The 25416-nt window shown below is 42.9% G+C and overlaps 2 protein-coding genes, 1 long non-coding RNA gene and 1 pseudogene across 5 annotated transcripts; 1 reads left to right on the top strand and 3 right to left on the bottom strand.

Annotated features, from left to right (window-relative positions):
* Window positions 1-3153: 3153 nt before the first annotated feature.
* LOC140625581 (large ribosomal subunit protein eL37 pseudogene) lies at window positions 3154-3945 on the bottom strand (annotated as a pseudogene).
* A 3953-nt stretch (window positions 3946-7898) lies between these two features.
* Window positions 7899-25020, bottom strand: PATE1 (prostate and testis expressed 1). The gene is made up of 7 exons (XM_072822594.1): window positions 24803-25020; window positions 23965-24000; window positions 23255-23290; window positions 22864-22980; window positions 12915-12965; window positions 12145-12342; window positions 7899-9571 (listed from the first exon to the last, which is right to left on the bottom strand). Exons 1-6 carry the CDS (start codon window positions 24897-24899, stop codon window positions 12149-12151), a joined length of 531 nt encoding a protein of 176 aa, XP_072678695.1. The 5' UTR covers window positions 24900-25020; the 3' UTR covers window positions 7899-9571; window positions 12145-12148.
* Window positions 14616-16699, top strand: LOC140631200 (prostate and testis expressed protein 13-like). Of its 2 annotated transcripts, none has more exons than XM_072822596.1 (4): window positions 14616-14750; window positions 14883-14906; window positions 15273-15416; window positions 15731-16699. In XM_072822596.1, the coding sequence occupies exons 1-4, from the start codon at window positions 14687-14689 to the stop codon at window positions 15931-15933; spliced, it is 435 nt and encodes a 144-aa protein (XP_072678697.1). In that variant the 5' UTR covers window positions 14616-14686; the 3' UTR covers window positions 15934-16699. The 2 variants fall into 2 exon arrangements, with proteins under 2 accessions (XP_072678697.1, XP_072678696.1); XM_072822595.1 differs by having other exon boundaries at window positions 14629-14750; window positions 14883-14911.
* LOC140631201 (uncharacterized) lies at window positions 22057-22846 on the bottom strand. Of its 2 annotated transcripts, none has more exons than XR_012028832.1 (3): window positions 22606-22846; window positions 22241-22436; window positions 22057-22149 (listed from the first exon to the last, which is right to left on the bottom strand). It is a non-coding gene; the product is annotated as an uncharacterized lncRNA (long non-coding RNA). The 2 variants fall into 2 exon arrangements; XR_012028831.1 differs by having other exon boundaries at window positions 22241-22420; window positions 22606-22844.
* Window positions 25021-25416: the final 396 nt, after the last annotated feature.

Genomic DNA, 25416 nt, shown 5'->3' with positions numbered 1-25416 from the left:
TAGCTAGTATTAAGCATTGAGTGATACCTTTTCTGGCATACGTTTATTTTCTTTTCCTACAGAAGTAAAACTGTGGAGAAAATTTCAGAGACTCAGTATAAAAAGATCTTCCAACAACCTAGTTGTTGGAATTAACAGACAAGGAGTTTAAAATTCCTATCATAAATATTCTCAAGAACCTACAGAAAAAGAGAGACATGATGAACCTCTCTTTCAACAGAGAGGTGAAAAATATAATAAAGACCATTTGACCAAAAACTCCTATAATAGTAATGTGATAGATACTTTATATTTTGCCCTTCTGTCTTTTTTTGTTTGTTTGTTTCCCTGATTTTTAAGTGGGTCCTAGGACCCCGGCTCACATCAATTCTAGAAGAGATAGAAACAGGAGGGCTGCAGATATGGGAAGAAGCAACATGGGAGCTGGCCCATCTGAACATACAGGCAGGCTCCCTGGGAGCCCTCCTAGGGTTCCGACACTTCAGGGCAGTCTGTGCTTCTTGCCCCCCCCAGAAAAGAAGCCTGATTTTTGTTTTTAAAACTAAATAAAGGACATAAATAATTTAAATAGGATAACACTATATATTATTCAGTGAATTAGAGACATCAAAGTAGAACATTTTATAGCTTTCTTTTCAGTTATGATACTGCCAGCGGTGTAATAAAATCTTCACTCATGTCGCATGCCTAACAAAGGTATCGATGAAAGAACAGTCGATAATACAAACCCTTGAACTACCAAAATTTAGCATTGTAAGGTATGTATAAAGCCAACCCACACCAACTTTAGCGTCATTTTCATTACACTAAGAGCCAGATACTAATTGAAAATATTTTGAGCACTTTCCAAGTGCTTAGCAATGTACATAAATCTCATCTAAATCTTCTAAAACACTTAGATATTTTCATCATCTTTATTACCCAGATGCAGAAACTGAGTCTTACAGGTATTGAAGTTTTCTAAGGAAAAAAACAATTTGCAAAGACACTGTCAGGATATATTCAGTATATGTCTGACCTAGAGTCCCTGTTATCAACAATTGCACTAAATTACCCGGTAGCCCAGAAAATTAGGCATTCCTTCTTAAGCTAATTTTTTTGAAAGCATGAATATAGTTCTTATAAGAGACAATTTCATTTCCCATACAGGTGATACGTAAGATGTTCTTGACAAACTACTGCAGTTAAAGGAACATTTATTTGGTATTGATCAGAAGCAACCACAATGAACAGATCGACAGATGGATTATGTAGTTTCCTTTCACTTGACAAACATTTTATAAGGTGAGAATATAGTAGTGAGTTATAACTTATGAGAATATAGCATTGCAAAAAATATTATTTCACAGGACTCAAAACCTACAATATGAATTATTTTCCTTTTGAAATTGTGGAGCAACAAATGGCAAATTAATGAATTTAATTACTGTGTTCAATGAATGCTCATGAGTTTTATAGTAGATTCTCTCTCTTTTTTAAAAAAAAAGATTTTATTTACTTATTTGAGGGAGAGAGAGAGAGAGGGAGGGAGAAAGCACACAAATGAGGGGGAGGGGCAGAGGGAGAGAGAGAAGCAGACTTCCCACTGAGCAGGGAGCCCAACTCAGGGCTTGATCCCAGGACCCTGAGGTCATGACCAAAGGCAGTTGCTTAACTGACTGAGCCACCCACGTGCCCTAAGTTTTATGTTATCGGCATTTTGATAGAGATTGCATTAAAAGTATAGATTGCTTTGGGTAGTATAGACATTTTACCAATATTTGTTCTTCCAATCCATGAGCATGGAATGTCTTTCAATGTTTTTGTGTCGTCGTCAACTTCTTTCATCAGTGTTTTATAGTTTTCAGAATGCAGACTTTTCATCTCTTTGGTTAGGTTTATTCCTAAGTAGCTGCTTCTTTTTCTTTTTTCTTTTTTCTTTTTTTTTTTGGTTCAATTGTAAATGGGTTTGATACCAGAATTTCACTTTTTGCTGCTTCATTATTGGCGTTTAGAAATACAACAGATTTCTGTTCATTGATTTGTATCTTGTAACTTTACCAAATTTGTTTATTAGTTCTAGCAGTTTTTTGGTGGAATCTTTTATGTTTTCTATATATAGTATCATGTCATTAGCAAATGGTGAAAGTTTTATTTCTTTGCTAATTTGATGCCTTTTATTATTTTTTTTTTACAGTCTGATTGCTGTAGCTAGGACTTTCAGTACTACTATGTTAAATAACAGTGGTAGAAGCAGACATCCTTGTCTTGTTCCTGACCATAGAGGACAAGCTCTCAGTTTTTCTCCATTTAAGGATGATAGTAGCTGTGGGTTTTTCATATACAGTCTTTATTATGTTGTGGTATGTTCTCTCTAAACTTACTTTGCTGAGGGTTTTTATCATAAATCGATGTTGTACTTTGTCAAATGCTTTTTCTCCACTTATTGACAAGATCATATGGTTCTTATCCTTTTGTTTTTTTTTTTTTTCCTTTTGTTTATTAATGTGGTATATCATGTTGATTGATATGCTAATATTGAATCACCCTTGCTACACAAGGATAAATCCCACTTAATGGTGAAGGGTGATTTTTTAAAATGTATTGTTGGATTGGGTTTGCTAGTATTTTGTTAAGAATTTTTGTTATCTGTGTTCATCGGGAATATTGGCCTGTAGTTCTCTTCTGTAGTGGTGTCTTTTTTTAAAAGATTTTATTTATTTATTCATAGAGACAGAGAGAGAGAGAGAGGCAGAGACACAGGCAGAGGGAGAAGCAGGCTCCATGCAGAGAGCCTGATGTGGGACTCGATCCAGGGTCTCCAGGATCATGCCCTGGGCTGCAGGTGGCGCTAAACTGCTGCGCCACCGGGGCTGCCCTGTAGTGGTGTCTTTATCTGGTTTTGGTCATCACCAGGGTGATGTTGGCCCCATAGAATGTATTTGGAAGTTTTCCTTCCTCTTATATTTTTTGGAATAGTTTGAGAAGAATAGATATTAACTCTTCTTTAAATGTTTGGTAAAATTCACCTGTGAGGCCATCTGGTCCTGGACTCCTTTGTTAGGAGTTTTTGATTATTGATTCAATTTGTTGCTGGTTATTGGTCTGTTCAAGTTTTCTATTTCTTCCTATTTCAGTTCTGGTAATTTTTTTTAATTAATTAATTTTTTTTTTTTTGAGAGAGAGAGAAAGAGCATACATGGGGTGTGTGAATGGGGAAAGGGGCAGAGGAAGAGGGAGATAGAATCTTAATTACGCTCCCATGGCCGGTGTGGAGCTCAATAGGGGCTTGATATCATGACCCTGAGGTCATGACCTGAGCTGAAACCAAGAGTTGGATGCTTAATTAACTAACCACCCAAGCCCCCCTCAGTTCTGGTAATTTATAGGTTTCTAGGAATTTATCCATTTCTTCCAGATTGTCCAACTTGTTGGCATATAGCTTTTTTTTCTTTTTAAACCAGAACGTTTATTTTGACTAATCATTGAAATCCTTAAGCTGAACTGGATACTGCAACAGCTGCCCTCTTGCACTTAGGTGTCGTTCCTTCACGGAATCCATGCCTGAATCTGCGGTATACAATTTTTAGGTGCCTCATTCAACCGGTCCCAGTGGTATTTCGTCTTTTAGCCTCGGCACTCCAGTTATACTTTCTCTTCTGCTTGGAAGTGTAGCCACAGTTGCCCCGGGCGGACATCCGAGGGTGGTAGGCCTTAGAGCCACAGTGGCGGCACAACGTGTGCGTCTTATTGCAACGCTTTCTGAACGATAACGTCCCCTTCCTCATCTTGTTTCCCCACAGACCCCAAAGAGCAGCATATAGCTTTTTATAGTATTCCCTTAAAATTGTATTTCTGGGGCATTGGTTGTGATCTCTCCTCTTTAATTCATGATTTTATTTATTTGGGTCCTTACTGTTTTCTTTTTTGGTAAGTCTGGCTTTAGGTCTATCAATTTTATTGGATTTTTCAGAGAACCAGCTCCTAGCTTCATTGATCTGTTTTAGTGTTCCTTTTTTTTTTTTTTTTTTGAGTTTCCATATAATTTATTTCTGCTCTTTTTTTATTTCCTTCCTTTACTGGCTTTTGGCTTCATTTGTTCTTCTTTTTCTAGTTCCTTTATGTATAAAGTTAGGTTGTTAAGGAGATTTTTTTTTTTTTTTTTTTTTTTGCTTCTTGAGATAGGCTTGTATTACTTTATACTTCCTTCTTAGGACTCACTTTTGCTGCATTCTAAAGGTTTCATTTTCATTTATGTCCATGTGTTTTAAAATTTCTTTTTTGATTTCATGGTTGACCCATTCATTGTTTAGTAGCATGTTGTTTAACTTCCATGTATTTGTAGTCCTCCCACATTTTTTCTTGTGGTTCACTTCTAGTTTCATACTGTCATGGTCAGAAAAGGGGCATGGTATGACTTCAGTCTTTTGATGTTTGTTGAGGCCTATTTCATGACCTAATATATGATCTATTCTGGAGAATGTTCCATGTGCACTTAAAAAGAATGTGTATTCTCCTGTTTCAGGATGGAACATTCTGAATACATCTGTTAAGTCTAACTGGTCCAGTGTGTATTCAAAGCCATTGTTTCCTTGTTTATTTTCTGTTTAGATGATCTGTCCATTGATGTAAGTGGGGTGTTAAAGTTCCCTACTATTATTGTATTATTATTAATCAGTTGCTTTTTGTTTGTTATATTTGGGTGCTCCCATGTTGCGTGCATAAATATTTATAAATGTTACATCTTCTTGTTGGATTTTCCCCTGTATGTATGATTATATAGTGTCCTTCTTTGTCTCTTGTTACCATGTTTGGTTTTTTTTTTTTTAATTTATTAATGATAGTCACAGAGAGAGAGAGAGAGGCAGAGACATAGGCAGAGGGAGAAGCAGGCTCCATGCACCGGGAGCCCGACGTGGGATTCGATCCCGGGTCTCCAGGATCGCGCCCGGGGCCAAATGCAGGCGCCAAACCGCTGTGCCACCCAGGGATCCCTCATGTTTGTTTTATAGTCTAGTTTGTCTGATATAAGTATTACTACTCAGGCTTCCTTTCGACATACATTTGCATGATAAATATCCTCCAACCCATCACTTTCAAACTGCAGGTGTCTGAAGGTCTCAAATGAGTCTCCTGGAGGCAGCATATGGATGGGTCTTGTTTTTTTTATCCACGCTCTATCTTTGGATTGGAATGTTTAGTCCATTTGCATTCAAAGTAATTATTGATATATTTGTACTTACTGTCATTTTGTTACTTTGTATATACTTATTTCTGGAGATTTTCTCTGGTCCTTTCTTTTCTTTGTCACTTTTGGTCTCTCCTTTCCACTTAAGAAGTCTCTTTTAATATTTCTTGCAGGACTGGTTTAGTGGTCATGAGCTCCTTTAGTTTTTGTTTGTCTGGGAAACTCTTTATCTCTCCTTCTATTCTAAATGATAGTCTTGTTGGATGAAATATTCTTGGCTGCAGATTTTTCCCATTCAGCACTTTGATTATATCATGGTACTCACTTCTGGCTTGTCAGATTTCTTTTTTTTTTTTTGGCTTGTCAGATTTCTATTGAGAAATCTTGAGCTATCCTTATGGGTTTTCCTTGTGAATTAAGGACTTCTTTTGTCTTGTTGCTTTTAAGATTTTTTTGTTATCACTATATCTTGCAAATTTAGTTACAGTACAACTTAGTGTTGGCCTGCTTTTGTTGATTTTGATTGGAGTGCTCTGTCCCTCCTGGATCTGGATGTCTGTTTTCTTCCCCATATTAGGGAAGTTCTCAGCTATTATTTCTTCAAGGAAATAATCTGGTCCCTTTTCTCTCTTCTTCTTCTGGGATTATTATAATATGAATGTTATTACATTTGATGGAGTCACCAAGTTCCCCAAGTCTATTCTCTCTTTTTTTTTTTTTTTAATTTATTTTATGATAGTCACACAGAGAGAGAGAGAGAGGCAGAGACACAGGCAGAGGGAGAAGCAGGCTACATGCATCGGGAGCCCGACATGGGATTCGATCCCAGGTCTCCAGGATCGTGCCCTGGGCCAAAGGCAGGCGCCAAACCGCTGCGCCACCCAGGGATCCCTATTCTCATGTTGCAGAATTCTTTTCCTCTTTTGCTCAGTTTCAGTACTTTCCATTACTTTGTCTTCCTGGTCATTAATTAATTCCTCTGCTCTTTCAGTCTGCTCTTCCTTGCATCAGGCTCATTTCCAATCTCATTTGTTGTGCTTTTCATCTCTGATAGATTCTTTTTAAACTCCTTTGTCTTTATGGTTAGAGTCTCACTGATATCTTCTATTCTTTTGTCAAACCTAGTGAGTATCCATATGGATGTCGCTTTAATTTCTCCATCAGGCATATTACTTGTATCTGTTTTGCTTATATCTCTGGCCATGACCTTACCTTGTTCTTTCATTTAAGATAAATTCCTCCATCTTCACAAATTTGTTTAAGTCTCTCCCTTCTTCTCTATGTAAGGAAAGTCAATTATGTCTCCTGGTTTTTCTTCCTTTGAACTTTTCTCTCCTTTTAGTTGTAGAGTTTGTTCTGTCAGTCTTCAGGTTGATTTCTGGGGTATTTTAAATGATTTGATACCTATCTAGTTGTGTTTGTGGGACAAAGCTAGCCTAAGGTTTTCCTACTTGATCACCATCTTCTTCTCTCCCCTCCCCAAATCCTCATCCCTATTATTCTTAATTGGCATACAAAGAATACTTTGTGTCTTGTAGCCTGTAATTTGGTCAAGTTCTGCATTGATCCTCAGAGGAATCTTTGATGTCAACACCTCACCAAGTGCCCTCAGGTGCCTATAATGCCAAGCTTTCGTTCCATTCTATGCACATAGTTATTTGAAGCTTCTTCCAACATTGACATTTTTGTGAGAAGAGTTTCCCAGGTGGCTAGTCTCCCACAGGGGTACAGTATCCACTGCAGGAGGAGGTGCAGGAGTCTGAGCCTTAGACTCTGAGCATCCCCTCACTCCCCAGCCCCAGCGGTTCTCACTAGCTTCCTCTCCATAGGATGGCCTCCCTCCCAGCTAGCCATCTTTGTGGCATTTTAACTTGACCCATTCCTCTCTCTCTTTCCCTAGCTACATGGTAGCCTTGAAAACCAGCAGGCTTTTGACCATGGTAGATGTGGAAATCATCAGCCTAGCAGATACGCTGGGGAGAAAAATGAGCTTGAAGCTGCCCCCACAACCCCCATTTCCAGAGATTTGTCACTATTCAGCATATATGAATACTCTCTGAAAAAGCCCCATTTACAGAGCTTGTCTTTAATTGACCTTGTCTTTGACCTGATTCAGATCGTGGTCTATGGGAAAGTTTTTATCCTCAGAACATTTGTGGAAAGCAATATGTGACAAGTGTTGACATTGCAAATACCTGAGACAGTGATATCTATTTAGGCAAAATAAGTGAAGGGCCAAAAACCTTAAAAGAGAAAGCTGGAGAATGAGTTGTCTATGCAGGCCTTTGAAAAGCTCCAATATATTCCTGAGAATATGGAAAGATGCACACACGTGCAGAGCTGTGCACATATCCAAGAAAGGCCTGCGAAGATCTTAATCTCTAACCTTTGGCTAAGCTTGGGAATCTATGGGAGCAGGAAGTAAAGGCTAAGGCAGAGTTTTAAACTGTCAGAGCATTAAAGGCAAATCTCAACATACACAGATAGCCCTTCTACAAAGGACAGGAGCCTTACTGGTTGACAGCATTCAAGGAAATTTTTGTTGAGTTATTTCTGACCACAAAAGGAAGTGAGGAGTGATACCAGTGACCACACATGACAAAGAATACACACTTTACAGAATTAATCCAGGAAAGTCACCAACCAACATAACAAGAGTAAGAAAAGGAACAACAACAAGCACAAATAAAACACCACCACCAAATATCACTGGCGGTATTTATTTCCCAAGTTGCCACTTTATGTTTTTTAAAATGTTCAGTTTTCAACAAAAGAAAATATGAGACATACAAAGGAATAGCATGACTTATACACAGGGAAAAGCTTATGTTGGACTGACTCCACAAAAAGCTTTAAGTCAGCTATGACAAATATCTTCAAAAAAGATAAAGGAAACCATGTCTAAAAAAAAAAAAATAAGGGAAAGTAGCTTACAGTATCTCTCCAAACACAGACTATAAATAAACAGAAATCATGTGAAACAATCAAATATAAATTCTACAATGAAAAACTACAATAACTGATACTTGTTGAACCCACTTGAAGGATTGAACAAAAGATTTGAGCTAATTGAGGAAAGAATGAGTGAACTTAAAACAGGTCAAGATCCCCTAGTCTGAGAACTAGGAAGAAAAGAATGGAGAAAAATGAATAAAACCTCAGAGACCTGTGAGACACCATCAAGTGCACCAACACAATGGGAGCCTCAGAAGAAGAGAAGTGGAAAAAAGAGCAGAAAGAATATTTGAAGGAATCAAGAGCCACAAATATGCAAATTTGATGAAAAATTTTAATCTACATATCCAAGAAGATAAATGAATTCCAGGTAAGATAAACTCAAATAGAACCACCCATGCACAAAGTAAAACTGTTGAAAACCAAAGACCAAAACATATTGGAAACAGTAAGAGAAGCTCTGAAACTCCTAAAAACTCTTGTTTTTCATGCTTCATGGCATCCACCTTGGGCAGCACACCTTGTTTGATTGCCTGTCTCAAGATTTTTAGCCAAAATCCTGAGAACTTCACTGGTACCACTGGGTTTCAAGCAGGAAATAAGAAATTTTAGTAAAAAATTCAATAGGTATGTATAAAGAGTCTAATTATATAGATTTGTGCAAGAAATAAGGAAACTATCAGGCTAGTTCAGGAATTGAGGAAGCATTTGGATTGTCAGCATCCCTAATTCACAGGAACTGGGGAAGAAGGATGTTGCTGGACAAGCAAAGAGAGTATTCATTCAGCAGAGACTTTTTGTTGGGGCAGAGTTAGCCTGAGGCCGTGTTTTCAAGCAGGAACCTGGAGACTAAGGACTGTGACCTCACACTACTGAGATCCTATTCCATCCCACTGAGCTGCAGAAGCTTCCCACTGGCCACGCTCAAACAAAGCCCAGGGGCTTTGGGGCCATATATCATACGGGTCAGACAGCAGGTAGAAAAGGGGGAGAATTGATCTGGAAGAGGTAAATGGCAGAAAATTAGCACCCCCACCCCTTTTATCTCTCAGCATTCATTCCCTTTCACCTGGGTGGAAGCTTTACATTTGCAGCACAGGGGGTACAAAAATTCCTATTGTAACCTCATCCTTGGGAGGTGATAGCAATTCAACCATACTACTACCACCACCCGTGACATAGCCACTGCCAGGGCTCTTTCTAGTGGGGTCCAAGGGAGATCATTGAAATGATGAAGCAATATGAAGTAGTTGCCACAACCCCCACTTGTGTAACGGAGAAGGTCGGTCATCACAGCTGCATTCCCACACTTGTATTTCCTGTTCTCTCACTTCTGTTGGCATCTCAGCTGCACAGGCTTCCTGACCTGGTGTCATACTCCAGCTCACATTCTTGCAAGATCTGAATCCTTGGTGGTTTTGTCTTTATTGTCCTTCCTACTCAACGAGACTATTGAGCAAGGGAATAATTAAAGATCTTCAAATTTTGTTTTTCAAAGAAACCTATCTAGACATTTAACTTGAGCTTCCTGAAAAGGTCTCTGTGTGTTCTCTGGATGTTTTCCCAGACTGTGACCACCCAGAATTAGAGAGTAGGGACCAGTCTCGCCCAGCCTCAACATCACAGCTCAGTGAACATCTGTGCTTTTTACCCACTAAGGAAAATCAGACACTCTGGCCTGAACCTGAGCCTCCACCTTCAAAGTCTATTCTGGAAGAAACAATTCTTATGCCCGCTTCAACACACAAGCCAAATCTCAGCCTTTGTGGCAGTTAACCTTTATCAGGACACTCCTGTATCTACCCTCCCGTCAGACTTTCCCTCATCCCGTGCCAGAAGTGTACCGGCAGGTCCTAGTTGGCTGTTAGCTATGGACAGATGACCTTCTTGAGACTGGCTCATGCTGGTTGAACTTTCTGGCATCTATCCTGGCTAAGAGGCCTGGGCTCCTAGGGAAAGCTAAAAATACAAAGTGTTTCATGTTCTTAGTTCTTATCTCAGCCCTGTCATACAGCTTTCTATTCTGGTAGCCCTGGCCAGCATCCACCTGGTTGACTCCTAGCCTGGGAAAACAGAGAAAATGGATCTCTTATTGTCATGTTTGGGGTGTCAGCCCCCATTCTGCCCAATGCACGTTCAGAGTGAATTCAAATGAAGTTAAAGTGGAAGTTCTCAGTCTCCTGAGCCTCACAGGTGGGTATTTATGTGAAGATGAGAACAGGGCGAAGTTAAAGCTAGGGGGCAGTATAACTTCCAGTCCCTCGCTTCTACCCTGATTTGTGCAAGTCCCAGCCGCCTATAGAGGGAAGCACATCTACAGTGCCTGCAGTTCTGGAAATTGGTCAAGAACGGCTGTTTGGGGGTGGCTTCCAGGAGCCTTCCATCCTGCACACATCACTCTGAAATTTTGGGGGCAATGACCGGAGCAAGGGCTGGAAGGCAGTGGGCTAGGGTCATGGAACAGGGCTGCAGGGGATGGCCTCACCACAGAGCCCTCTCTGCCTTCGAGACTGACATCCTGATGACTCCACCTAGGAAAAGCCTTAGGAAAGGGGGTCACACAGAAAGCTTTAGGAGGAGTCCTGGTGAAGAAGTCCATTGTTACTCCTGACCTCCCCACAATAGATCCCCGTCAACTATGTTAGGTGAGTTAAGATCCTAAGCAGGGCATGTAGTAGGAGGTGAACCAAGGAGAAGGCGTGACCCAGAGCCCATGAATGACCCCAAATTCCTTTTCCTTGCTTCTGTCACTGGTCTAACATGATCCCTGACCAGACAGCCAAGAGAACACAGCTCAGGAGCTCCCTCTGCCTCTGTGTTGTGGTGAAGCTTCAGTTCAGTCCTGTTTCTTAGGCATAAAATAAAGACATGGGGCTCTGTTGCTTCGAAACCCAACTCACTTACCCATTTGGGAAAATGGTACCTTCTAGGCTGCCCAAAGCTAGAAACTCCGGAGGACAGTTAGAGGAGGGAAGGGGAGGCCAGTTCAGGAGGTTGATTTGGGTTGAGCATGGGAGAGAGGGGCAAGGATTTCTGGGGTGAGACCCTGGCATGCAGGGCAGCATTCTGGGGTGGGTCCAGCCACTAGAGGGAGCATGGTCCGAGGCAGGCCTAGGTGGCCTTGAGGCAAGGGGAACTAATCAGCCAGACCCCATGTCCCCTGCAGCCTTGGCAGTGAGGCAGGTGTGCTGGCGCATGCAGAAGAAATGTGACTGGACATCCTTCACACACTTCCTTTATCCTGCATGAAGTCCTGTAACAAAGCGAGTCTCCCTCCTCTCACTGACTCACCTGGGACCAGATGATCCCACCCTCAGGTGTGCGCCCTGCTGAGCAGGGCCAAGGGAAGTGCTTCTCTGAGGTTGGCAGAAATGGTTGAAGGGGATATTGCCGAATGCAGGGAACTTTCTTTGGGTTGGTTGGGGGAAAGGGTCCGTTTTAATTTTCTTTGTCCCTACATCCCCTGCCCTTTCACTGTCCTCCTGCTGGGGCAAGGTGAGCCCAACATTGGGCTGACTACAAAGGGGCCAAATGTGGCCTCAAGTCCATGGCCTTCTCCTCCATCTGTCCAGATAGGGCGTGGGTACAGGTGGGGCCTCTGGGCAGGGCAGGAGCAGGACAGCATGTCCTACAACCTCCCACCGAGGAAGGGGCAGCAGGGTGGAAAGGCTTTGAGTAGGAGCCAGGAGAGGAGGGGAGAAGGTGCACATTCTCAGCCCCAACAGGGGGAAGAGCTGGGACCCTGGTTCCAGGAGCTCAGATATGGAGGCCTTTCCCTCTCTGTCTGCTGGAGGGAGAGGTGGCCGCAGGGGTCCAAGCTGTGTCTGGGGCTCACACCAAGACCCTCAGGTGAGAGGTGTTGCAAGGCTAAGCTGCTGGCTGGGTCTGGCTGAGTCTGGAAGCTGCAGGGGACCAGCTGCTGCAACTCCTGCCATTTCTGGGGCCCGCATCCTAGGAGGGGAAGCCAGGGACGGCGACAAAGGCACCATCTCCACAATAACAAACCACAACCTCACACATACCATGTCAGCTATGACAGCTCTTATGAACATGAACCTGTAGTATCTGTACAGAAGCATTCTTATATGGAAGAATGCCAGAATGTTCACTTTTCCTCACATTTGGAAGCACAAAGGGAGTTTTATGTACTTCTTGGTAGTTTGGTGTATTTCCACAATTTCTGTTGCTTCTAATCCGAGTATAATGTTGTTCAAAGTTGCCTGGAAGAGCACAGGAGAAAGACATGTTGCACAAATTTGGGATTCACTGCAGATTTTAATCCCTGGGGGCCCAGATCATGGTGGAGGAGCATCTTGCCAGCCAGAACATGGGGTCTTGTGCTTCAAGCATTAGTGGATTCTCCTGGCTCAGACCCTCCGGACTTCATCCATGGATTTGTGTCCGTGTCTCACTTGGTCCAAATGCAAGACTCACAGATGTAGTCCCTGTGGCAATTACTTACCAGACAGAGGCTCATAAGTCTTAGATCCAGGATGCCTGGGTGGCTCAGCGGTTGAGCATCTTCCTTTGGGTCAGGGTGGGATCCTGGAGTCCTGGGATCCAGTCCCAGGGAGCCTGCTTCTCCCTCTGCCTATATCTCTGCCTCTCTCTGTGTCTCTCTCATGAATAAATAAATAAATAAAATCTTAAAAAAAAAATAAGTCTTAGATCCTAGCTTGGCTTGCAGGACACCCTACTTTCAGTGGGAGTTAGTTTGTGAATGTTGTCTCTACCAGGTAGAGAATCTATTTCTTTTTTCTTTTTTTTTAAATGGAGACACCCGTTTTCTTACCTGTTCCTCCTCCTTCTCTCCTCACTGTCATCTCCAGCTCTGGAAATCCTCCTCCAGATTGGAAAGAGAAAGAAACAGCCCAATGAATCAAACAGATATGCTTGTTCCCTAGGGAAAAATACTTCCTAAGTGCCTTTGGGCTTCAACTGGAAGATGAGGTCAATTATTTCTGACCTATGTGGTTGCTCAGAAAATCCAGAGAAATAAAGTGCATAACATGCCCAAAGAATGTTTGACACCAAGTAGGGTCTTACCACCCATTACCCATCCTTGAATTTCTCTCGTCCTAACAACCATATCTGCTATACCTCTGACAGTCCTTGTTTCCATCTGTGAGGTCCCAGAGGCACAGAGAAGTGAGTAACTTGTCAAAGGTCTCATGGCAGGTAGGTACACATTTGGGCTTGTATCCCAGATATGCAGGAGAAGATTATTTAGGAATCACACTTGGAGTAGCCTGTGACTGGCTCTGGGAATGAGCCCACTCAGAGAAATGGACCCCACACTCACTCTTTCCCCAGGACAAGGGAATCTGCCATTATTGATGCCTGTCTTCTCTGTGGTGACCACCAACTGCAAGGTAGACAAGGAATGTCATCCTGAGAACTTGGAATTAGGGGCTCTCCATATGGGGGCACCGTTCCCTCGTGCCTCCCAGGTTAACCATACCAGCAATGCATTCATGAATGCATCATGCATTCAAAGATGCAGCAAGGCATCTTTCTAGGTGCTGAGGGGGAAGAAGTGAACACAACACAGGAAAATCTTGCATTCATGGCACTTTCGTCCTTGAGAGGTGAAAGAGACAAGATACATAAATAAGGAAAAAGCCTTAGAATGTCCAACTGGGTTTAGCACGTGGGAGAAAACAGGAAAGGGGTGGGGCAAGCATGGAATGGGAAATTTGTACCTATATACAAATATTTCTCATTTACATATGTGTCCATTCCCAAGGCTCACTGATGACACTTAGTGACACTTGGTATATGACACAGGGAGGCACAACTGTGTGGCACCATCTGGAGGGAGAGGGAAAGGCAGAGAACCAATGGGAAAACTCTTTTCCATGCTGTCCTGCTCCTTTTCCCCCTGACACTCCATTTCTAGTGACTAATCCCCATCACCCCCAGTGTAAGTCTCTCCCACTGTAATCATCTGGTCTTTGTCTCCCTTGGACAAATGAATGAATACAATTTAAGGGAAAGAGATCATCTTTACCTTCTCGTCCCTCCCCTTCTTGAGCTGTCCCATCCATCTTGCAGAGGGGTGGGACACTGGGCAGTCAGACCACATCTGGAGTATCAGACTCTGGTCCTAATGAGCCACCTTGCCCCTGGAGGTCACACTGAGGCAAGTGTCCAGGATGATTATGGTGCCTGAAAGGGACTGAGCAACTCCCTCACAGATGCTCAATGACCCCAGCTTTGTCAGGTGTGAAAGGCTGTCCTGTGAGTGTGGGGTTATACACGCTGCATGTAGGCCAACAACCAAAACTACAAGTGAAGTGATGAGATATTAGGGAGAGAGATTCTATACCAACATTAATTAGTACCTTATTCTGGATCTAATAAAATGAGACAGGGTGTCTGGATGGAGTGAGTCCCAAGTATCTGGAGGAATGCAAACACAGACAGGATGTACCCTCTCCTCTGAACATTGTAGAGAGGATTCAGGTGGCTTGATCTGAAATTGTGATTCTGTGATCTAATGGGAGGCCTGAGGGCAGGTGATGGGAATAAATAAAGCTGGAACCTCCCACGGGACTCTCAGGAATGGTCCTCAGACTGTTGCAGTTGCTTCTGCTGGGCATATTAACATTGGTCTTCATGAAAGAAGGTAAAGCCTGGAGAGGGAGGCAGTGATGGGTAATGAGGAGGTATATGGGGAGGAGGGTGAGGTGGTTTCTGAACATGACTTTTTGGGAGGCTGAAAATGGCTTAAAGAGGATTTTTCTTTTTCTTTTCACAGAGGAGATCCCTTCACAATCAAAATGTATGGTGAAGTTGGTTTTCAGTTTTTGGATAAATAATGCCACAATGAAAGGGGACGTTCCTGATTATTTTCAAACATTGTTTCTCTACCCTCCCTGACTATATTCCACTGTCCTCACTCACTGCTCTTGTGTCTTTGTTCTTCCCTGAGCATTGAGTGAAGGGGAGGGGGAGCTGGAATCCTTGGCATCATAGCTGTTATCTACTCAAGGGAGTAAGGACCCCTGGAAGAAGTTGGGAAGGGTGTCAGCTTCCTTCTTGTGAGGTCTGCACCTCACCAGTGTAAATGTTGACAGGTGGGGCAGGCTTCTGAAGCAGAATTACCTTCCCTAGAGTTCTGCTTTAAATCTTTCCTCTGTTTTTCTAGGGATTCGATTTTGCCATGAATGTAACTCCTTTGATGGATTCCAGTGCCGTGTTCCCATGAAACACTGCTGGAAGTTTAATATATTCTCAAAAAACAACAGGAGTTGTACCACAGAGCACTATTACTATTATCATCGAGTTACAGGTAAGTGGAGATTAGAGAGAGACACAAGACATTAACAGTGGTGCCCACCTTCCCTGGAATCAAGATGTGGAGGGAAACTGGGACCGTGAGAGAGGCTGAGGAAAGTGGAATTCTCCATACATCCACCTGAGGTGGAGTCTGTGTCCCTAGAGGTCTTTGCCTGGTCCTGTCTAGAGAGACCTCAATGAGATACAAGCACAACTTCAGGATTCATTCCCGTCCACGGAAAACCAATGAGATTCTGGAGAGACGTCATTGCTGAGAAGATGATGATTAAGCAAGGTGATCACACTTGCTTTTTTCTCTCTCTTTAGGGAGATACTTTTATCATTATACACGACTGTCTTGTAAAGTTTGTGAAGAGGGAATGGTCCAAGTATTCCATGACTTACTGAAAGAGACGCATTGCTGCACTGATAAACCCTTGTGTAATACCGGACATGATATTGCGGAAAAGTCAGTGCTGTATGGAGAAGATAAATATACCTCTATTCATGATGATATCCCAGAAAATTAAGCTAATTATTAATCAACTTAAGCTTTCTCCCAGTAATCCTTGCCCCTCCCCTACACCAGGGCAATCTCATCGTACATTATCTCAAAACCTAGACCTTCCTCTCCTCTCTATCCTAGTAGATATAACCATGGAAGCTCTGTATTTCCTGTCTCAGTGTTTTCATTAAGAGGAAAATGGGAACACTCATCTCTGCCTTCTGCTAGGATACTTGATACTGCTTGGCAATCTGTAACTGTCCTTAGATTCTGATGCTAAACCTAGAGTACAACTTCTGGCAAAGGGAAAAAAATATTTTCTAGTAGAGCTCCTGAGTGGGGAATCAAGAGAAAGCAGACTGGACAGAAATAGGGACAAGGACTCATAAGAGGTTTTAGGAGAAATATTTGGGAGGAGGATAGAAGAGGTAATTGGTGGAAGGCAGAAAGGGCTCGTATTAAGCAAGGGTTTGAGGAAGTAAATGTGAAGTTGGAAAACTCTAACTCCTGAAAAAAGAAAAGTCAATGAACTAGACAAGAGGGTCTTTGTGCCTGCCATCATTTTGGGGGAAACTGTACCAACCACAGCTACTCCTGATCACATAGCCCTGAGCTACTGTGTCTCTCATGATCTTATTTTGCTTTCATGGCAAAAGCCAAGTACATCAGGATAAGCACTGGCCTCGTTGTTGGCCAACAAGTCTGTCTTCTGGCATATGAGGAATACTCTACCGTCCAGTTCTGAAAAATATTAAATATTACCTTGCGTTCAATAAACTCATTGATAAAAAGTTGAATGTTTTTCATCCATTGGTACAACCCTATAATGGATTATGTCAAGGAGAGATAAGAATTTCAAACTCCACTGTAGCATTCTAACAAAAATAGTAAGCTATGAAATGACAAAAATGAATCCTTAAGTTGCTGTTCACTCACTTTAGGTTAAACTTTTCTTTTACTGTGTTTGCCTTCTTATGTGTTAGAATCTACAGAAATTATTATACTTAGTTTTTAGCTGTATAATTATATATACATATTTAATATTACCCCAGGTTTAATAGTATCCCTCCTGATCCAGGCTTATAATAGATTATTGCTTTCTATCACATTGTATTTGCATAGATATAATAAAATACAAATGAATTTTGAAATATTTGCAATATATGTTTGCTCGGCTTTGCCCCAAATTGTGTCATGCTAGCAAAGGCATTACACTTTAGCATCTTGAGAAGTAGAAAATATGAAAATATGGTAGATATTAATTAGTTTATATGGATAGAATGGAGATGTTGGCAGTAGGTTCCAACAATGAAGTGATTCATGGGGGAATTACTGTGATGTATGGTTAGTACCTAGAATGGTCCCAAACAAATCAAAATTGGAAACTTCAGATTAGGGAAGATAAATAATATAGATGGTGAAGAAGGTAACCAGTAGCAGGAAGAGTAGCAAATAGACACTGAGTGATACAAACACATTTTTATAGCTAAATTTGAAGTGAAACTTCATAAACCATTGTGGCAAAGTCCCCAGAGCTTCATCATACCCAGACTGGCCATCCAGGTCAAATCTTTCGGAATCTGTATTATTATGTCCCCCATCATTTCCATGAGATTCTAACTCCCATATTGCCGCCATTTACAATAACAACACCTCTTAGTTTTCTTGCCCAAGTGGACTACATCTCTGTTATTCACATTTTCAGGGGGGAAAGAAGTAGAGGAAACAATGAGGGAAGACAGACCCTGAACATGAGCCCTAGTTCTAGATTCAGGTCCAGAACACTCTTTCAGGCCAAAGATTCCTTACTTGGTAGTAGACCTAAACTGGAAAAACTGATCAAAGGAAGACAAACCAATTGTATGGACCTAGAAATCTGGAGGATTATTAATATTAGGAAAACAGGGTTTCTTTCTATAAATGTGTGTAAGATCACAGAAACCTAATAGAAATATGTTCATTATTGACAACTTCTCAGAAAACCACACATCAAAACTTCTACTCATGAATTTTATACAAGTCATGGTTGGTCTGAAATATCAGGAGGCTGGTTCCAGAATCTCATCTAGAGATATTATATGCTTTATATAGAGATATTATTTGATCTCATGTTGTTTTTATGGGTGGAGCTCTAAAACAACTACTGAATATTTCAAAATACACCCGTAAGTATTCAACACCTATGTATGGATTGCTTGATTTATGCTGAGAGGTGCTGCTAACGGTGACAAAGAACAACGGAAGACACAAACATTATTTGTACTTTTTCAGCACTTTGGGTGCATATTTGTTTATAGTTCTATCACAGATTGATGAGGGCAAGAAAACCTGTCCACTGGCTCTCAGGCAGAGGAAAGAGCCTCAGGAAGCACATTGTAAGCCACAAATGGGAAAAGGCTATGAGTCTGGAGGCTAAAGGTGCCTGCCTTAAACTTCTTGGGTTGATTTTATTTTATTATTTTTTAAAGATTTTATTTATTTATTCATGAGAGACACAGAGAGAGGCAGAGACACAGGCACTGGGAGAAGCAGACTCCCTCTGCGGAGCCCGATGCGGGACTCGATCCCAGTACCCCGAGATTACGACCTGACCCAAAGGCAGATGCTCAACCACGAGCCACCCAGGTGCTCCCTTGGGTTGATTTTAAATCTTTGCTTAGGACCATCAAGGTAGGACTGTGGTCTTTAGTTGGGACAAGTTAGAGACAGCAACATGGTTTAGGAACCTCCACAAGTCCTCTTTTCAATGAGGCAGAAGAACTAGGATCCTGCAAAAGCAGGGTCTGCTAGGGCTGGCTAAGCCCTCAAAGATCTCAGAAACGTGGAAATATGCCACTAAAATTCCTTCCACAAACATAGAGTGCCATTCTAAGGAAGAAAGGAACAGTCTGTAAAAATGAAATTGAGCAGGAATAATGACTAACGTTGTAAGAGAATGTTCGAATCCTGGTGGGAGAGGACATGACAGGTAGCAAGTCTTGGAAATCACTATAGAGGCTGAAATAGAGAGATGAAAAATCTTAACTATTTCCCTGTCAATGCCTTCAAGAGATGAAGCTAGGAAAGCTCCCCTAGCCCACCTCCAGCCACACAACATAAAATCTCCTGGAAAAATACAGTTAATTTAAACATGTATGACATAAAAGATCTGCTAATAAACCCCATAACATAATGTTATGAGATGAGTGCTGGACACCATACTTACAGAAACAAAGGATACCAGAAAAATGTGGATTCAAAACGAATAAAAACTCAATCTGATGTTTCAAAGTAAACTAACAGAAATGAGGGAAACAACAGAAACTATGAAAAAGCAGCATAGAAAAAAACTTTTTAAAGATTTATTTATTTATGAGAGAGAGAGAGAGAGAATCTCCAATAGACTCCTTGCTTGAGATCATGACCTGAGCTGAAATCAAGAGTCCAACACTTTACTGACTGAGCCAATCAGGCGTCCCAGGAAAAACAAAACAAAACAAAACACTTTTTAAATGTTCAGCTTCCAGGATGCCTGGGTGGCTCAGCGGTTGAGCATCTGCCTTTGGCTCAGGGCATGATCCCAAAGTCCCGGGATGGAGTCCCACATCGGGCTCCCTGCATGGAGCCTGCTTCTCCCTCTGCCTGAGTTTCTGCCTCTCTCTCTGTGTCTCTCATGAATAAATAAATAAAATCTTTAAAATAAAATAAATGTTCAGCTTCCTTCCTTCTAAGAATTCAGTCTAAAAGCCATTTAGGCTGAGCAAGGTAGGTCTCCATGAAGGGGTTTACTGAGTATAGATAGACTCAAAAGAGGATACTGGCAGCCCAGGTGGGCGAGGACAACATCCATGTACTTTGGTGCAGATTGTCAGAGTCTGCTATGGTGAAGAGGGTGTCCCTGAAGAGTGATAGGGTGGTAGATGTGGGGAAACATAGGTAGTTGGTGAATGAGTAGGGTGTCACTCGGTCCAGCTTTGGTCATTAGAGTCCAAGCTGTGTGAGGAGAGCAACTTATGTAATGGACGGCAGAGGCAGACTGGTAAAGAGCATTTAGATTTAAGTGGGGTGCATAGTGACTCCAAAAAAAGGATTTGGTACCTGAAAGTTGCAAGGAGGGCATCTGCATGTGGAGATAACACTGGTGGTAACCTGTGGTGGAATGCTGGAGCCCAAGGGGGTCAGGTGGTAACAACGGGAGTTCAGTATTGTAGAAAGGGGAATAACAACATAAGAAATGTATTGAGGATACTAGGAGCCCAGTGTCTCAGTATTATAGAAAGGATTTATAAATATGGAAAAAGAAAAAAACTAGAATAAATTCTAGGTGGAAGTGTGCATGTGGGGGGGTATGTATGCACGCATGCACACACTTACATGTGTACATACACACGTGTGTTCTTCAGTGTTGGCCATAGAGAAGACCTAAGAGTAGTAACACTCCAGTAACAATGTGCATACCTGGTATGCAGATTTTTTTTTAAGATTTTATTTATTTATTCATGAGAGACACAGAGAGAGAGGCAGAGGCACAAGCAGAGGGAGAAGCAAGCTCCGTGCAGGGAGCCTGATGTGGGTGGGACTCCATCCAGGGTCTCCAGGATCACGCCCTGGTCTGAAGGCGGTGCTAAACTGCTGAGCCACCCGGGCTGCCCCAGATTTTGGTTTCTAAATAACTTTCCCACTGAGAAGAAGCAGGGCTTCCTAGAGCGAAAATGCAAAATGAGCCTGGAACATTTGACTGTGGCAGATATAAGGAAATGTTCAAAGAATGACAAAGGATATTGAAAGGACACAGGTTCAAGCTTATGCACAATAGTAACAAATTATAATCAGTCAAACAAAATAGGAAAATGTGTTTATATTTAACTAATGAAATAAATAGGCCTCATCCTACCAGTTTGTTAGGTGAGCATGCTCATTCCCACTCCTACTTTTCCCAGGATGCTAGAACTATACAGAGTGGAAAGCCTGAGCATGTGTGAGGTAGGGACAGCTCTGTACAGAGGTTACTGGTGAGATGTCCAGTGGGCAGACTCACATGACTTGCTCAGATCCCACCAATTTCAGCTTTTTCCATGCCATGCTAGACATGCAGGGATATCTGTGTGGCTGCCTCTGGCCCCATCTCCTTGGAAGTATCCTGCAGCTCTTCTGCATCTAGCGGTCCATGCCTTCCTGTGAGGTTGCCAGGGAAGCAGGGTGCAAGTTACTATCTCGAGACCCCATAGATTCCCTCTCCTTTTCTTCTCTGACTCCCAACCCCCAAAAGAGAGTCTCATTCCTGAAAGGCAGAAAAGCTTTCTCTCTTCAGAATTTCTAATGCAAATTCCTTTCTATGTTCTACCCTTCTCCTCACTCTGGGAATAGCATTCATGAACAGAATTCAAGAAGACCCCAGTAGCTAGGGTGTTTTTTGACTTTGCTACTTCCCTCCCTGAGGCCAAAGTTTTGTGCTATGATGGGAGTGTGATAAGAAGGATAATACTGAGAGAGAGAAACATTTAAAAAGAAGGAAAAGAGGGAGGGAGGGAGGGATGGAGGGAGAGAGGGAGGGAAAGAAACAAAGAAACAAAGACAGACAGAAAGAAAATATCCTGCCACAGAAAGAAGTGGAAAATCCAGGAAAAGAAGTGACCTATTCTTGTCTTCATCTTTTTTTTTTTTTTTTTTTGAGAGAGGAAACACATGAGGGAGTGCAGGTCAGGGGAAGAGAGAGAGAGAGAATCTTAAGCAGACTCCATGCCGAGCACGGAGCCCGAGGCGGGCCTCAATCTCACAACCCTGAGATCCTGACCTGAGCCAGAATCAAGACTTGGACACCCAACCAACTGAACCACCCAAGAACCTCTTGTCTTCTTTATCTGAAGCAACTTAGCTATGCAGTGAAAACACTAGTTTTGTAATAATCTTCAGGAGACATTGGTCTTACTCTCAAAGAATTGGTTGCCCCCACCGCCACCTGCTCCCCACCACCAGGGACCAAGATGGAAAATTTAGAAAAGGAGATGGCTTTTTCTTACACACGCAGAAGGCAGAACCATGTGTTTGCGATTTTTAGGAAATCATTGGGAAGAGGCTGAGGCAACAGTGTCATCCGGAGATGAGAGCCCCCAAAAGACGAACAGTCTCTATAGAGATTCATTGCATAAGTCATAGCCTCTGCAGCATCTGAACTTCACCAAGTAGATACTCCATTTTATTTTGTCCACATTAGCACACTTTTCCAGGCAGCCCATGAATGTTAACCACAGAGTCCCATCTTCTGCAGAAGGAAGAAGGAAGGAGAAACAGGTTAGCAAAGAAGCTTGTGCAAAGAAACTACTTTCCAGCCCATACCAGCAGACAAGAACAACCTTGTGCGTCGTTCAAGTCTGTTATTCCAGTGTGAAGAACTGCAAATGCTGCAAGGTGAGGGTTTCCCAGAAGAAGAGCAGTGGTGGAACGGTTGGAAAAACTTCTTGGGGGTGAGGAGGTGATGAGAGCAGCAATGGAGGGATTTCCAAAGCTGGCTGTCTCAGTAGAGAATCTTCACACTGGTTTAAATGAGGGCTATATATACCAAGGGTTCACTTGGCACGAATGGTAGGAAAATAGCGAGGGCCATTTACCCAGTGTCTATGGCTGGCACTGGCCCCTCTATCTCCACAGTTTAAAACCAGCCCCAGGGAAAGCCAGGCAGGGACAGACAAGGAGCTGCCTTCCCCACTCCAACAGGCACCTGTTCTCCACTGGCCATATTGTGCTCCCCTCTCTCCTCTCCATCCAGTCTCCCTGCTTTCCACAGGCTTCTCAAAATACTAGCTCCATAGCTCCAGATCCCCACCCCTTGGTGACCACGTCTATTTCTCATTATGACCTATGTCAGGGGTCAAGAGATCAGTCATCCCAGGGCTCCCTGGGGCAAAAGAAGGTCCCTGTTTTTTCCTGTAGCTCATATGTCCTAGGCAGCTTCCCCCACCCCCATCCCACAACTTACTCTTGAAAATCCTCCCGGTCATGCAAACCTCATTTTCTGTCGCGATGCAAAATCCTCTCCCTCTGGAACACTTCTCTCCTGGAAACTGGAGGTGGCACATCCTACACTGAATGATTTCTGTCATTGGGGCCAGGAAATCAGGAAGAGAAGTTAGATCTCACACTGCCAGGAGAAAACCTGTCCCCCCTTTCAGCTCTGAGGTTGGCTTGGCTTTACCAGAGACCCATTAAGTGTGGGCATCTGCCTCTATTAAGAGAGGCTAAGCCACGAGAGGGACTGGAGTTTATGGTCTCCGGAGTTCAGGTTGGAAAAATGGGAGGGGAAAGAAATGTGGAGGGACAGGGATAGAACTAAATCAAGAATGAGATAATCAGGTCTTCTTCATACTCACTGGGATAATATTCTTCATTGATGAATAGTTCATGGACTGCACTGGCAAAGAGAAACAAAACCAGTCTGCAATTTTGTCTGAAATTCAGCCCTGCAGAGCCCCCTGTGATGCTTGTAATGCATAGGGTCCAGCCTATGCTCTTCACTTGTTGCCACTCTAGGCTCCTTCTGTCCTTCCAAAGCCTCGGCATCTGTCTCCTGGCATCTGTGCACCCCCGCTTCCTTTCATTTCCCTTCGCCTCCGTGGGGCCTCTCTAATACCCTCCCCATCCCTAGAGGGTATAGTACAGACCAGGGGAGAAATAGAAATGCACCGTCCCCTCTTCATTCCCTTCTTTGTAATGACCTATGTGACTTTCTTATCTACCTGCTCCTGGAAACTGACAATGGGGAAAAGCATCTGAAATTCATGAAGTTGCCACCTTGTAGGTTTGGCCAACTAGGGCTGGTAGTCTATCTTCCACTCTCTCCTTTTCCTTTTGTTTGCCCTTTTTTACACTCACCCTTGGTCTTGTCAACTGCTGTTCATGTTATTTTGTCAAACTTCAAATCAGCTCCCAGCCCAGCCCATCCTACTGTAAGAGGTTGCTGAGTGGTGAAATTCAAGGTCCATCTCTGGGTTGCTTTCAATACCCAAAGCCCACTTTGCCCAGCTCATATCCTCCCTCCTCCCATCTTCCCGCTCCCACACCATGATCTAGTTCTACTCACTCAAGCGTTTGCTGTTTTCCAGGGACCCAGACAGTACTGTTGAGGAAAAAGATACATGTTCTGCAGACCTCATTTCACAAACCTCGCCTCACAGCTTCTATGAAAATCTTCTCATTCCCTTTTAATGCACCTATTTCCTCCTATAAGAGGGAGACTTGAGCTTCTGGTGAAGGTGCCAGGGATGTGATGCATGAAGTGGGTGAAAGGCAAGGTATTATAATGATCATGTGGCTCGCATAAGGGGACCTCTGTCATGGGAGTTCTGACCCATTCCCATATCCTGGATACACCTCATCAACTGTCAACCCTAGGGACTCACTTCTAATGCAGCCAAGCAGGATGGGGAGTCCCAAAAGCAGGATCTTGTCCATTTTGAAAAGAGAAAGGAGCAGGTTAGGGCGGGAAGCTGCCAGATGCCTATTTATACCTCTGCCAGGCTGGGCTTCCCCAGGAAGAGCTAGGGGTGGGTACGCTGCAGAAGTGCTTGAAAAGTATACTCTGCTCCTAGGGAAACCAGTGACTCTGTAGTTTCTCTTTTCTAGAAAACTGGTGAGAAGAGGCACTAGCTAGGTAAACCCTGGTCCTGATTTATTCAGGATGGTTGATGCCATGTTCTATGGCTTTTTTTTTTTTTTCATGACACCACACTGTGGGAGAGTACAAGGATAAGTCCGACAGCTAGGTGGGTAGGATTCAAAGTCATCTATGCCAAGGTGCTCATTAAAGCTGAGAGAGTATATGAGCACGAATAATTGCAATGCAGGAAGGACACCGAGCATAGACCCTTAAAAAGGCATACCTACAGGGAGTAAAGGAGAGAGGCGGAGGTTAGACTCACTGACAGGATTCTCAGGAGGGACCAGTGTGACATTGTCAATCATCCTGGAACAAGGCAAACCCTGGATATGAGAGCTGAGGAGGAAGCTGCTTCCCATTCCTAGAGTTTCCCAGAGGTTGAGGCAGATTTTGTTAGGAGGTCTGAGATTACTCTTGGAGCAAGGTAAGCTGTCCTTCCCACCTGGTGTCAGGCCGGGTATCAGGGGAGGGGGTGACCTCAACTCAGAAGAACTAGATATTCAGTCAGAGAGGTGGCTGGAGGTACAAGTCCCACAGAGGGGGTTGAGCTGGTGGATCTTAAGAACAGCCACATCTAGTATCTCCTTCTAGGTTTCTTTCTGGTAGTTTCCTTTGGTTATTCCTATACCTTTAATGGGTAGGAATGGAAGTTGCAACCTCGTCTCTGCTGTTACTGCAAGGACCTGAGGGAAAGGTCTGCACCCCGTGCTTAGGGCGAAGCCATGTGGGGAGAGAAACAGCAACTGGAAGGAAGCAGATTGCAATGGGGCATAATTTAGGGCTTCAGCAGCAAAGTGGGGTCTTGGTCTAAGCCAGATGTTGGCTGAATACGTAAGGGGTGAGAGTGATGTGTGGGGGAGATTTTCTCCATGATAT

Source organism: Canis lupus, chromosome 3, assembly GCF_048164855.1.
Source record: "Canis lupus baileyi chromosome 3, mCanLup2.hap1, whole genome shotgun sequence".
Classification (NCBI taxonomy): Eukaryota; Metazoa; Chordata; class Mammalia; order Carnivora; family Canidae; genus Canis; species Canis lupus.
Note: the sequence above shows the minus strand (reverse complement) of the source record. Positions and strands in the feature narration are given on the sequence as shown.

Bases quoted from the DNA above. Each gene is read 5' to 3' on its own strand.
- LOC140631200 (XM_072822595.1), top strand. From the start codon at position 14,644: ATGGGAATAAATAAAGCTGGAACCTCCCACGGGACTCTCAGGAATGGT. The intron at 14,751-14,882 runs GTAAAGCCTGGA...TTCTTTTCACAG, and splicing joins ATTGGTCTTCATGAAAGAAG to AGGAGATCCCTTCACAATCA. The intron at 15,417-15,730 runs GTAAGTGGAGAT...CTCTCTCTTTAG, and splicing joins CTATTATCATCGAGTTACAG to GGAGATACTTTTATCATTAT.
- PATE1 (XM_072822594.1), bottom strand. From the start codon at position 24,899: ATGGGAAGCAGCTTCCTCCTCAGCTCTCATATCCAGGGTTTGCCTTGT. The intron at 12,966-22,863 runs GTAAGTTGTGGG...TCCAATCTGGAG, and splicing joins GACCGGGAGGATTTTCAAGA to GAGGATTTCCAGAGCTGGAG. The intron at 12,343-12,914 runs GTAAGAAAACGG...GTGCTCTTCCAG, and splicing joins GAGAGAAGGAGGAGGAACAG to GCAACTTTGAACAACATTAT.